Raw genomic sequence first — 14,381 nt, 5'->3', positions numbered from 1 at the left:
ATTTACTTTACACTTTCTCCCCGAGAGCAGAGTGAATTGTAGACATAAAGGATACATGGGGCCAAGCTAAGAGATTCAGAAATCCTGGGATGTTGCACAGCTGGGGAAGGTTAACAAGAGTCGAGGGGGCACACTCTGGCCTGTGAAATGGACCCGCTCCTGGAGAGTATGCTAATGTACCTGGGATTGTTTAAAACGAAGTCGGGATATTCTGGTAGTGAACTGCTCAAGACTGCCATGCTTCTCATAAATTTACAGCTATTATTAATACTAGAGTCTGGCACTGAGTAGACTGAAAACCAGATCCATGATTCAAAAACAAAACTCCATGAAGGGAGGAGGGTTTTCTAAAGCATGACCCCTGGAATGGTTTCCTGGAGGAAAGAGAGGCATTCACTCCGCTGAATGACTTCACAACCAAGCCCCCCAGCCCTCCTGACGGCTCGCTCCTCCCCAACATCCGCTAGCGGAGCGGAGACCAGGAGGCTAGGTCTCCTCCAGACAGCTGGGAGGGTTCATTTTCCATTTTGCAAACTAGTTTTGTTCTTGTCAGTTGCAACGCTCTGCCAAGGAGTGGATGGGGATTTCTAAATCAAAAACCGCCAACAAACCACAACCAGCCCGTGTCAAACTTCAGAAACTACTCCCGGAGACTACACACAAGAATGTATGGTAATAATACTAGAACTATTTGTAGCATACGGCCAGGTTTGTCACGTTTGGAAAATTCATAGCACATTTTTGGCACATAATCTATTCACAATAGTGGCGATGAAGATGTATATATAAAAATGTACGTTTTTAATGGCCCTATTTATTTTATTGATGCAAGATAGTAAGTTAGCTAAATCTCCATCATCAATCTGGATGCCTCAGGTACAGATTAGGGCCCTGCTAAGCCAGTTGCTTGTCTTTTAATCCAATTATGCTCAAAGCCTTCAAAATTGTTAGAGACTGCAGATTTTTTAGTTGCTGGGGTGTGTGTGTGTGTGTGTGTGTGTGTGTCTGTGTGTGCGTCTGTGTGTCTGTGTGTTTGTCTGTGTGTGTGTGCGCACTCGTGTATATGTGTTTTACCTTCTCTGGCGGAGGCACCTTAATTCATTGGGGAAAAAAATCCTGAAATGTTTTAAGATTTATGATGTCAAAAGCATCCCTGGCAACTTGTAAGGACTGTTTCACTACTTTCATTGCTTCAACATGAACTAATAACCCATGGAAGCTAAAACCTGCACTAGAATTTAAAGCTGGAGGCCTGAACCCCCAGGCCCCAGCATCTGAAAGAGTTGCTAGGAGTCTGACAGGAGATTAGGACCAGGACAGAGCTGGGAAATGGTAACAGAGTCCATTATGAGGTTGGTGAGAGAGCCAGCTTTTAGCTGGAAAACTGGCAGGAAAAAAAAAGAGCCAGGTAAAGGGAAATTTCTGGCAAAGATGGCAGTGGTGGGGATGTGAGGAGATGGGACTGCAGTAAGGGCTGATTCTCCCTCAGGAAGTTAAGTAGAGGCTGCTCCGATGGAGTCCCTACTGTTTGTTTCCTCCATATCTGCCCTCATTCAGTCACAGGCCCACACTGTGACCCAGGGCACCTTCCTGTCACCCTGTGTCAGCCAGGCCTTCTGGCACTGCCTGCTCCGCAGAGGATTCCAGAGCCCCGGCCCTCACGGGCCACATTCCCATATCCCAGATGAGTGGATGCCCAGCATCTCCTGGGCAGAGAAGTTTCTAATTTCTAACTACATTCCTGTGGGCCCCCTGAAGTGCTCAGCACCCCTTTTACTGACCTCTGTCCAAATGCTTCCCAGGCTCCATTAAAGCCCTGTCCAAATATTCTCTGTTTTTTTCAGCCCCAAATTCAATCGTCCTTACCATCGTGTGACTTTCATCATGGAAAAGATGATTCATTGCATCCTTCCATTTCACAATTCTGGACCTCTTTTAGTAACCAGTGCCTCTGATGCCCTTGACAATGCAATGCAGTGTGGTGGGAAGACCACAGAGTTCCAACCTGTTTCAGGCCTGACTCAGCCAGTTTCTAGCCCTGTGACCTTAAGCAAATTTTTTAACCTTGCAGAGCCTCAGTTTGCTCATCTTCAAAATGGGACTAACAATGCATGTTGTAGAAGGTAATCTGAGGACTAAGGAGATCATATATGTAAATTATTAGCCACATAATGGTTATCTCATGTCACCTTCCTCTCCGTGCCTTTGTCTTTTAACTCTGCTCCCCTCCTTACCCTTTTCTCTCCTTACTATTTTATAATCTAAAGCTCATACAAATTGCTTTGCCTTACGTAGCCTGGAGCTCTATTAAGAGATGACTAGAAGTACCTGTATAATTTGGGGAGTGAGGCCCAATGGGGCACCACTGTATCCGGCTGCCCCCTTTCCTTCAGGCAGAACCCCAAATTATGCCCGAGATATGACACTTGTAAGACTTTCAGTAAAGGCACATCATTTCATCCCTTGTCAAATGTTTAACTCCTCCCCAAAGTCTAATTTAGATTCCAAGGGTTGTTGTTTCATACACCATTAAAAAAAAAAAAAAAAGTGTTTTACATACACCATTGAATTCACCCTTGTGCTTAAAACTCTAGACTGTATAATCCTAATTCTCTGTGGTTATCCTGCGACTTCTCTTTCACTTGTAGAGTCAGGAAGTGAATAAAGGGAGGGTGGTCCTTCACACTTCCTGCACTTACACACCTCTTATTTTTTTAAATGTTTTAAATTTTTATTCATTTATTTATTTATTTATGGCTGTGTTGGGTCTTTGTTGCTGCGCGCAGGCTTTCTCTAGTAGCGGCGAGCAGGGCTACTCATTGTTGCGGTGCCCAGGCTTCTCACTGCGGTGGCTTCTCTTGTTGCGGAGCACGGGCTCTAGGCGCGTGGGCTTCAGTAGTTGTGGCTCGCAGGCCCTAGAGTGCAGGCTCAGTAGTTGTGGCGCACGGGCTTAGTTGCTCCGCGGCATGTGGGATCTTCCCGGACCAGGGAATGAACCTGTGTCCCCTGCATTGGCAGGCGGATTCTCAACCACTGCACTACCAGGGAAGCCCTACACCCCTCTTATTAAAGAGCACTGCTTTATTCCTAATTGAGACCAAGGCTTCCAGCTCCAGATGTTCTGGGGACTCATATGTGGCCAGTTCTCTCCTGCTCTTTCAGCTTTCTCGCCATCACTCTCCCATGGAAACTCTTAACTAGAGGTGGAATGGTTGACTCATTGTTTGGCAAACATGCCTTGTGGCTTCCCACTCAGGCACATCTGTGCGCCAACATCACCTCTCCCGTCTCTACCTGTCAGTACACTCCCACCATCAAGGACCTGCTGGAATTCCATATTCCTCGTGAAGTTTGCGCTAACTGAAAATACGTCCTGTCTCCTCTGAACTCCTGTGTTTCTAGCTGAGCCATGTGGCACACTGCCTGGTAACAGGTCTTTCTTCTCTTATTGGTCTGTTTTACTGTTTGACGTGGGGTGTGCAAACTTTGTCTCCCAGTTAGCCCGCGAGGGTCTGGCAGACAGCGATCACTTCTTCTCCCCACCCTGCCATCCCCAACGCAGCCCTGCATATAGTAGGTACTTCAGATGACCCTGTTTCCATTCCAAGTATCATCCCACTGGTACCCTAACTGACCTTCATTTTCTGTTTCCACAATACAGAATTTTTATTTTTTAAATTTTGAATACACTCTGCATCACTGGAAAGCCTCCTTCTTTTAGATTTGGTTTCAGATGTGACTCAATAAGCATAATAATTGTTCCTTCTTCTAGCCATTAATAAATCAGCCCAAGAATATCATAAATAAATCAGCCCAAGAATATCATAAATTGAGCATCCACTGTGTGCAGGGCACTGAGCCAAGTGCTTATATTAAAGATTACAGAAAACGTGGAAGATGTGGTACAAAAGGGCAAGAGTTCATTTATATATATATATATAAAAACATGTGTATAAGTTTTATATATATATATACACACAGACACACACACAATCACCTAACACCAAAAAGAATGTAAATAGTGCAAATATAAATAATGAGAAAAGGATTAGGAGTTTATGGAAGAACAATTTTAATGGATTGTGCTTAATAGGGGGAAAATGTTCTGGAACAGGTGATTTGGACCCAAGTTTTGAAGAGAAAGAGGGACCACAGGGTCCATAAGAGCAAAGCCCAGGAGTATTTTTGGCCACTATTATTTCCTCATCAGTTACTGTAGTGCCTGGTCCAGCCAAATGTTGAAAAAAAGAGTAAATCCCATATGGAGAGACCAGGTTATGTAAAAGAGCAAGCATGCTGTGCTTGGAAAGCAGCAAATTTATTTTCTTGGGTGGAGCCAAGAAATTCCATGCAAAATCATGGAGAGGAAGGAGAGAAAGAAAATGATGAATGGCATTGAAGTCTTGCCAGGAATTTTGGTTTAAATAGATAGTAACAAACACTTAATTATTCATTCATTCACTTACTCCACAAATATTTATTAAGCATCTACTATGTGCCAAAGTACATGCTAAGACCCGGGGATTCTGTAGTGAACAAAACACACTCTCTGTCTTCAAGGATGATGCAGTCTCTTCATCACACACTAGTGAGTGGGGCTGCATACTTATGACTCTGATTCTTGTTATTCTAACAGTATTTAGCAAAGGAGAGAAATCTGTCCGGTCTCCATCATAGATGGCTCAGGCAGAGAGCAGAAGCCTTAGTTAAAATGAGCTCCAATGCAGAATATGTCATAATAACAGATGATATGAAGGCAGCAAGGAAGATTTAAAACTTAAGGAAGAACTTTCCACCTGGAAGGTTGTCTGGGATTATAGAATGGATGATCGAGTAGCTGTGACACCAGCTTGAGTTTATTTATGGGCTCCTGCCTGAGCCCAGGTCCGTCAGTTTCCCTTGGCTTTGGGTCGGTATGATGGGCTAAGAGGATAAAACTCTCGGGTTAGAAAAAAAAATGTTTAGATTGATTTTTTTTTTTATTTTTTGGTTGTCCAGATTAACTTGCTCTTTGACATATGTCTCTAGAGTGATGGCTGAAATCAATTTTATTAGAAACCAAAAACAGAAATAAAATTTTTTATTTAGGGACAAAGTCAGAGGGTAAGAAGACACAGCAAATTAATTTTAGAGCAAATGTGGAAATGAAGGAGCCCTTGAAGCAGTACTTGCTATGACAGTGTTTAATGAGAGGACATTGGTTGGTTTCTTCCTGAAATGTTATGAATTTTAAGATTACTGCCTGTTACTGGAATATCTTGGCCTCATTTTCTATTTATCTCATTTTTTTCTTCTTCTCCTTTTTTTAAATTTCTTTTATTTTTTTTCCCAGGATGACGGCCTCCCAGAAAATGAACATCAGCTGTCAGTAGCAGGAAAGATAAAGAAGCATTTCAACACAGGCCCGAAACCGAATAGCACAGCAGCTGGAGTTTCTGTCATAGCAGTAAGCATCTGAAATATCCACCTATAACTTTTTCAAAGCACTCCACCTAAGAGATGGGCATTACTCAGGAGATTCCACCCAGAGACAGCAGAATGGGTCATTTCTTTAGACAGCTCGACCATTTAAAGCACTGGGGGAGGTCTGGGGCTTATATATATGATGTGTTTTTGCTGATCATTTCCCTGGGAGTCACATCATTATCCAACACCTCCAGGGTGCCTTGCAGTATATATTAATTTCATGATTTATTTGTTAAAGCAAAAAACCTCCCCCACATTGGACTCTGTGCCAATGCAAACTTCTGGGCTCTGAGAAAAAGAGTTCCTAGTGTCCTTTTGCCAGGACCTGGCAGGGGAGGGGAGGGGAGCTGAAAGAGAGGACATGGCAGAGAGAGACTGGAACACTATAGATCTTTGTACAAGATGTAAACGAAAGCCAAAAACATGGCAGAACGCTTACCCAGTGAGATTTTCAGTGAAACTGAATTGCTGTGAACACCCAAAGAAATCAGGATTTCTTGCGCCTTAGAAATTTCTGTTTTCAAAGCGGAGAGTCTTTTAACATTTACCATTTTGTTGATGTGGCTGCAGGAGGATTTTTTTTTTTTCTGTTCCATACATGCAGACATACACTACATGCAATTTGATAGCAGCTCTAGGCAAAGATTAAATTGGGCAGAGAAATAATGAAACCTCATACTTCCCAGTGTCATATTCTAGAGTAAATATATTCAAGTCCCAGATTACTTGAGTTTTTAATAATTTCCTCTTTTTTTCAGAGTACATACATTTTAACAGCATATTAAATGTGAAATCACTTGAGCTGATTTTCTTTTTTAAAACAAAGAACTTAGACACTATGATCTCGAATTTTTAAAAGTATTTATGCTACTAAACATACATCATGCTCGTCAGCAATACTGAATATTTAACTACTTCTACAGGTGTTTTTCTTTTCTTTCTCTTTTTCTTTTTTGGTGGTGCTAGAACTCCAGGTAAAGCAAAAGATAACTAAGTGACCTATTTGATACAACCAATCCCAGATCTGGGTTACTAAATATTTAATAGGAGTTTCCAGAATTTGCAGGTGGCACGAATGCATGCATATACTCCTGGACTAGTTGCGTTTCATGTTTTTTGATTGAACCCTTTCAGCAGGGAGTTACATGAGCATGAGTTACTGGTTCAGGAGTACACTGACGGCGCTAAATAGAATGCATACTCTCTCCCCATGCTCCTCAGCGCTACTGGGGATTTAACATTGCAAGTTGTTCTTCTGGCCCTCTCTCTCTCTTTAGTTCTTTCTAAGGAAATTCAGTGTAGAAGCGCAGTGTCCTTCCTGTCTTCATCGATCGTCAGCATTCTTTGTTATCAGCTAATATTCAATCAGTAATTTTTGAAAGTAACAATCTCATGGTGCTTCTCAGGGAAACCAGACATTCTATCCTCTGCTTTCATCATTCATGTAAGACACAAGTATATTCCAAAATGTTTGTTTCCACAATTTTCTTTGGGAATGGACTGCCAGCACACTTGTCCATGAAAAGAACTGCTTTTCTGCTCCTGCTGAGGGCTTACAACTGCTAGAGAGGGTGCTTTTCCCACCTCTGTCATTTTGGGTTTTGTTTCGTTTTTCCTGGTCTTTTATTTTGACTAGTCTTTGGTTAAGTTTGCCTTGGTTGCTCAAGAATGCTTTGTTCACAGTATTCTGGGAGTCTTGTAATGACTGAGAGCAGGAACTTCAGGGCAATTCTCCAATGTACAGACAACACAGATGGGAGGGGAAATCCTACTTTAATCAAACCTGGATAAATTTTGAAACCTAATCCATATGAGTTTATTAAAACATCATCTAAGTAGATCTCCAAAAAAAACTTCAGTTAGTATTTGAAGATTAAAGGTCCAACTGATTTTTTTTTTTTTTCTATGACTGGACCATTTTGAATGCAATTTAATATCAGTTTCTCAGTTCATCACTAACATGTTTCTATGGAGACTGTACCAACTGGTTAATATAAATTGTAAAATGGGCTGTGTGATGCTGAGTTGTGCATTAGTTGCAAGCTTATTTAATCTCTTTATTCACTACAAAGTTGTGAAAAAAATCATCAACTTAACTCAGGCTCAAAATAATTGACTTTTTGGAGAAATATCTGAAAAAGTGCCTTCTCAATTCTAAAGCGCAATTCACATGTTGACCACTCTCATTAATATTTCAAACATGAAAGAGAATATGGCTGTAAATTTCAGGGGGTATTTCAGGAGAAGCTGGCCGGCCATAATATATGCATTTATGCATCTTCTCCACAATGCTTTTCCCTCATAAATGTCCACACCCTCCATAAGAAACTGGGGTAGGTCACTAGGTGCAGGGCAGGGCTGGGAGTTAGAAACGAGCCAGGTTGGCTGCCTTTGTTATTAACTTTCAAAATAGCACCGGATAAGTCAATGTATACTCCATAACCATGTTCCCATTCTTAAAGTGCACAGAATTAGACTCAGGGGACCATCACAAGATAAAGGAGCCCTGGCATTAAATAATATCCCCAACTCAAGCTAAAGTATAATTGCAAAGGAACGATATTCTGCTGTGAGACAGAATGTAAGTGAGAGGTAGAAGGAATAGCTTTCATAAATGGTGCATTCTATAAAGATCATTTGACAATTTAATAATGGAATATAATTACTGATTCACCCACATGATAGAAATTTCTGTAATTAATATAATACCATTATGACTTCTATTTGATAAACACAGGAAAAAAACCTGATTTCAGCATAGATTTCATGCAGACAGAATTTTTTCCCATGGGCATGAATGCTTTCCCCAGAGGCTATCAAATGATGTATTTTATTTTAAACTGCCTCTATTATAGGACTGCTTTTTTGTAAATTATATACACCCTTTAAAATTAGAAAATATATATACTGTTCAGAACAGAGTATCTGCTTGTTTTTTTCAGAAAATCAGCAATTAAATCATTGGTCTTTAACCGGTAATTCTCTTGCCTTAGTTAGAAACCTCACTATCTGCTCATAAAGGAATTCATGACACTTTTTCTTTCTCGGAATGAAAAAGGAGAAAAGAGCATACTGTCATAACAAACAGACTCTAATCACAGGTGTAATTTATGACACGAGTGTAGTTTAACATGCATTCATGGTTCTGAACCTTAATGTTTTCTGTTCGTGTTGTCATTTTTTACTTCTCTTCCTCCCACCCCTTACATTATTAAGACCAAAGAGAGGACAAATGATAACTTTATATTAAGGTCCTCGAGTTGACTGGGAGAGTAATTACCAGCTGGAGGCTCACGGGCATCATAGAGCCCTTCTCGAAGGAAAAAAGGTATCTGACATTTAGGTCAGGTGACATGATTAGGTGGAAACCCATTGCTGTCCTTAGAACTACAACAGTCTGTGTCCATTGTTCCTCCACTGCCTTTCCCAGTGGTCGGGGGATTAAAACCAAACCAAACCAAACCAAAGAAACCCAGAACAGAACAGAGAAAGGGAAACAAAAGGTTATTAAAATGCAATTTATAGACATAAAATGGAATTAGAGATGACATTTTAACGGCGGACTTCTTGAGAGCCGAGGGATGGGAGGGAGGCGTTATTAGATTTGCTCAGCTTGATGAAGAACCGATGACTCAGATGTCACTTCCAATTTATTTTTCCTCATTTAATGCTGTTTATTATTTTAACCAACAATTTTCCTAATGCTTTCGAGCTCTTCTTTTGCATTTTGGTCATGCAAATAGAGCATTTCAGTCTAATTGAACAAATCCATACTAATCAATGTGCAAATAATTGTGATAGTGGGAAGCTTCCTTCTAAAGCGAGAGACCTCTGCACTGGGGCATTCCCAAATGCGGAGTTATGGGGCACTTTGCCTGTAGATGGCAATAAAGAGCCAGTTACTGAGTAGACATCCCTGGGCTGAAACAGAAATGCAGGTCTTCATCTTCCTAACAGCAAGTGTACTTCAATTTTTTTTTTCCTAAATAAAACGAACTGTACATTTTAAAAAAGATTAAAATCTCACATTGCTGTTCCGTGAACACTGGGATAGCCTAGTTTATAATCAGAATACCGAATCTTCTGAGCAGTTTTTAGTTTGAATGAGTGCCCCGGCATGTTTTTGAAATGCCTTTGTGAATTTTGTAGTAGAAACTGTCATCAGCATCATGCCAGTACCACACTTGAAAGCACTCATGAGCCTCTCCAGAAAGAAAGGTGGTCAACTTGCATCCTCTCATGGGCAGAATGGGGGAGTGGGCATACGGCATGATTATTGTTTCTCAAATCTGGGGATTGAATCTTTTATTCCTAGGTAGCCAAAGGCTAACAACTTATTCCAGGAGGAACAACTTTGAGAACTTATCCTGTCCTCTATTTATTGTACCTTTTGTTAATCATAAGCAATTTTTTAATATACAGCGAAAATTATTTTTCATTTTATTTTCTATATTTTCTTGGAGAAAAGTTACTGTTTTATACCATATCTTTTTAGTTCAGAAATGTAATTGATTCACCTGTAAGAGTAGCTCTGCTTTTGAAGATTAACTCTTAAGGAAAGAAATCCAAATTGCTGTGATTTATGGGGATTCAAAACTTGATTCATCTTTTATTTCATATTTATGAAGGCCTCAAACTTAAGCTTCATGGGGTAAGATTTGGTGGGGGGGGGCGTCCAATCTGCTTTCTCTTAGGTGGCTAAAGCTGATTTCAGCACTTTATTGTAAAGCATTTTCCATTGCTCTAGAATATGAAGACGTGTTTATATCTTTTGAAATTGAGAGGATATTATTAAATGTGCATTCAAAACCTTGTTTGACAAATTAGATCTTTTCTAGCAAATTGGCCTCCGAGATATTCATGGGGGATTAGTGTCTTTTCTCGCCTTTTTATTTTCAAGGTGCAGATTTAGGATATTAGCTAGTCACCCTGCAGAAGAGGCATCGTAACTCTATATACATATATAGTCAATGAAGAACAGCTTGGTCTGGAGTCTTAATACTTTAGCACAATGTCGATCCACTGAGTTGCCCCCATTTCTCTCTGCTCAGCTGGACCACGGGTTTACCATCAAGAGATCAGGGTCTTTGGACTACTACCAACAACCAGGAATGTATTGGATAAGGTATGAGATGGTGCAGCTCAAGTCAGTGTTTCCATGGCAACGTGCTGGCAGTCTCCATTAACCAGTTCCTTCAGTGGATAAACATGCTTTTGATTTGTTATCCAGTCCATATGCTGCTTTATCAGTTTCATTTTAATCTTGATTGAGATGCCACACCCCCTCATTCTTTTTTTTCACCCCATTATTCACACTGACATTTGCCAGCTTTCTTTCCATTGCACATGCTCAGTATCAATTTTCCTTACAGTTAAAAGGACAGTATATTTAGTGTTAATGTCAAAGCATTTGCCTGATGTTGCTAATTAAAACAATGATTTCTAGTGTTTTGTCCCTTAACAAATGGAAGAACAATAGTACCTTAGTATATGTTCTATAGAAGTATATACTGTCATTTTAAAATCATCAAGCCCGACCTTAACCTTAGTAGATGGATGAAACAATGCATTTACACCTTAGTCATAGAAGCTCCTCCGAGCACAGTGAGCTATAGAATGCATTGCGTGTGTTGGTAAGCTTGTGTTTTCAAATTCTCCACCTTTTTGTTTCATTTTGTTTTTGTTTTATTGTTACCTCTCTCCCCCTGGTACATCCCTTTATGTACTAGCTATTGCATGAATTTATTTTTCGATATTTTGTAACGGTCAGATTACTTAGCTGGCTTATCTGCTCAAGCAAAAGGGACTATGGGAGGTATCGATTTTTTTTTAACTGGGTTAAGAATTCTATCCAATCGTTTTCTATTCCAGTCAACTGCGCTGGCATTTCCTTCAAGGGGCATTGTTTGTGTCTCTTTAAGTTATCCACAGGCAGGATGAGTTTTGATGATATGAGGAATGAACGCTGAGAAGTCCTAGGCAACTTTTCTCCTCCATCTTAATGTTTCTGAAATGATCTCCAGGTAAAGCTCCACATCTTAGCGTTTGCTAAGAAAAAATTCCACTGGGTTTGGCATTTCCCCCAAATGATGGTGCCTTATGCTGTTCATGGAATAGACCAAGTTGTTAAAAAAAAAAAAAAAAAAGGGAAAGAAAAGAAAGAATAACGTATATAATATACAATTTAACCCCCAATTATTACTCTTAATTTTTTAATATCATTAGACGCTAGAATCAAAGGCATTAGAGATGCAGAAAAGGCTACCCTTTGACAAACTATCCAAATATCTGAGATTGTGATAATTTCTAAGCCTGCTGAAAGCAAGAAAATACCCAAACTTCAATAAATATCAAAGTCAGTTTTACATGGAAGGCTATTTGTATCTTCTAGACAGATCTGCATACAGGAGTTGCACACCCACCTTTTTATTTACCTAAATAAATAGCTTTATAGATACAGAAAGAACTTTTTTATTTTTAACCTTTTTTTTGGGGGGGGGGGTGAATCCATCATGATTTGCCTTTGTGCAGACTCTTTTTACATGGAAGATGATCCATCCATCTTTTACTTTTTCCTGAAAGATAATATACGTTTTGAAGAGTGCACATGAGTGCACATCTCAACGAATTTTCACCAAGTGAGCACACCACTGTAAGCAGCACCCAGGTCAGGCACAGAACGTTCCTAGCACCCCCAGAGGGCCCCCAGGGCCCTTCCAGGAGGGTCACGCAGCCAGCCCTAAGGGTAAACGCTGACCTGGAGTCTGTCCACATTAATTAGCTTTGCCTGGTTTTGTTCTTTCTATAAATCAAATCATGCTCCGTCCTTTTTTAATTGTATGTCTCCTAACCTCAGGCATGTTAACCAAACATATATGAGTACAGTTGATATACAATTAAAAATAGGCATCAAATATGTCTAATTACAGTTGTGCATATTTGTATAACACAAATTACACATATAAATTTCCCAAAAAAACCCTCTAGAAAATTATATTACTAAATTTGTGGGCTTAGGGGGTGGGTGCAAAACACCAAACAAACACAGTAATTAATAAACGTAGCCAAGTATAAAAAGGTCATTTGACTAAAATCCTAGCGATGGCTCCCATCAGCAGACAAAATGACACATCCCTGAATAATGGGCAGGAGCAGATGGAAGATAATCTCTTTTTTCTTTCACACATAAACTGCTCTGTTTTCCAGCTGGGGGCAGTAACAACAACGTTTATAGTTAATGCTGTACTAAACAGCGCACCCAGTATGTAAAGCTAAATTGGAGAAATGATGCTAAAGCTCTTGGGCATATATGCTTAATTAGGAGGTTTTATAATGTGCCGTTTAGCCCGGAACGAACACACTCTCCTCACTGACTGCACATGCTCGCCTTTTATCTCCACGGAAGTAGTGGGAGCATTTGTCTAACCATGGTGGCAGCCAACTTTCTAACATAAACAATCGTTGCAGGTGAAACATCCCCACTCCCAGTTGTTGTGTTTACAAGGGCTCCTGGCCGTCTTCACTGCTCTGAGCAGAACGCCTGGGAGGCGAGCTTGCATTTCGTAAGGCAGCTCACATCAGGGCAGAGGCTGGGGGAAGGCTCTTCGGGGTGCCCAGAATTCGGGCATGTCCCTCTTTTTTTTTTTTTTTTTTTAATTAATTATTTATTTTTGGCTGTGTTGGGTCTTCGTTTCTGTGCGAGGGCTTTCTCTAGTTGCGGCAAGCGGGAACCACTCTCCATCGCGGTGCGCGGGCCTCTCACCATCGCGGCCTCTCTTGTTGCGGAGCACAGGCTCCAGACGCGCAGGCTCAGTAGTTGTGGCTCACGGGCCCAGCTGCTCCGCGGCATGTGGGATCTTCCCAGACCAGGGCTCGAACCCGTGTCCCCTGCATTGGCAGGCAGACTCTCAACCACTGCGCCACCAGGGAAGCCCCGGGCGTGTCCCTCTTAGTAGGCTTTTGGGGGACTGGAGGAATGGTGGGGCCGTGCCTCCTCCTCGCAGTCCTTCTCCTGCCTGGAACAGAGGGAGGCTTCCGAGCGGCAGCCGGGGGAGCAGCACCCCGCATGGCTGCTTCTTCCGGGAGACCTTGCTGCTGTCCCCCAGGGTCCGGAGGTGAGCCTCTCCCAGGAATGAGCTGCCTGGGCCATGCCACCCTCTCACACACATTCCTGCCTCTCTCAAGTGAAGCTGGCCCTGTGGCAGGTGCTGTGCCAGCAACACATGGAGAAGAATTCCTGCATCTTCTACATGCAGAACAAGGCCACAGCCAGAACCTGATTAAATGAAACAAATATCAAAACAAGACATACGCTAAGAACGCCAAATAAGAGAAAACGCGGAGGTGAGCTAGGACAGAAGGGGGGTTGAGGTCAGGCCTGGCGTGACTCGTGTGCGTACTAGATTCAAGCACTGTCCTGAAACAGCGAGTAACGAGGCAGAGCAGCAGCAGCTGTACGCAGCCCTTGCAAGGCTATTAGATGCGGTCGTGCTCGGGTGTGAAAAGGAGTGGGGTCAGTTAAATGCATCTTGCTCGGCACAGGTTTGGAAGACCGGTTCCCACAAAAGCCAGAGAGGAACCCCCCACGTGGTGTGAAGAGGGTTCCAAAGGCACACAGCAAGTTGCAGGGCACAGGTTGCTTTAGGGACGGTTGCCTTGGCCTTGGCCTTGCTCTGCCGTGGAGAAAAGTCCCCCCATCCTCCATGAGTGTAGAAAGTGCTGCAGGAAGGACGGGCAGGGGCCTCTGTTCTAAGAAGGGATTAACCGCCCTCCGTACCCCAGCACTTAACACATAGAAGAGACATAGATTTAAACTTCAAAACCATCCAAACTGTGATTGCAGAGAAAAGTATAGGGGAGGTATGAGGTTTGGTATGGCAGCTGTACCGTGATGCTAAAAAGTGAGTTATTGGCCA

At 41.7% G+C, this 14,381-nt stretch overlaps 1 protein-coding gene across 5 annotated transcripts in view; it reads left to right on the top strand.

Moving 5' to 3' along the window:
• DCLK1 (doublecortin like kinase 1) overlaps nucleotides 1-14,381 on the top strand; it is a 328,712-nt gene that overhangs the window by 301,690 nt on the left and 12,641 nt on the right. For 3 of the 5 annotated variants that reach the window (XM_036831579.1, XM_036831575.1, XM_036831578.1), the window contains exon 16: nucleotides 5,333-5,446. In XM_036831579.1, coding sequence (XP_036687474.1) covers nucleotides 5,333-5,446 — 114 coding nt within the window. Of the gene's footprint in view, nucleotides 1-5,332; nucleotides 5,447-10,517; nucleotides 10,592-14,381 lie in introns of all 5 variants that reach the window. The other 2 variants (XM_036831577.1, XM_036831576.1) reach the window with 1 other exon arrangement.

This window comes from Balaenoptera musculus, chromosome 18, assembly GCF_009873245.2.
Source record: "Balaenoptera musculus isolate JJ_BM4_2016_0621 chromosome 18, mBalMus1.pri.v3, whole genome shotgun sequence".
Lineage (NCBI taxonomy): Eukaryota > Metazoa > Chordata > Mammalia > Artiodactyla > Balaenopteridae > Balaenoptera > Balaenoptera musculus.
Note: the sequence above shows the minus strand (reverse complement) of the source record. Positions and strands in the feature narration are given on the sequence as shown.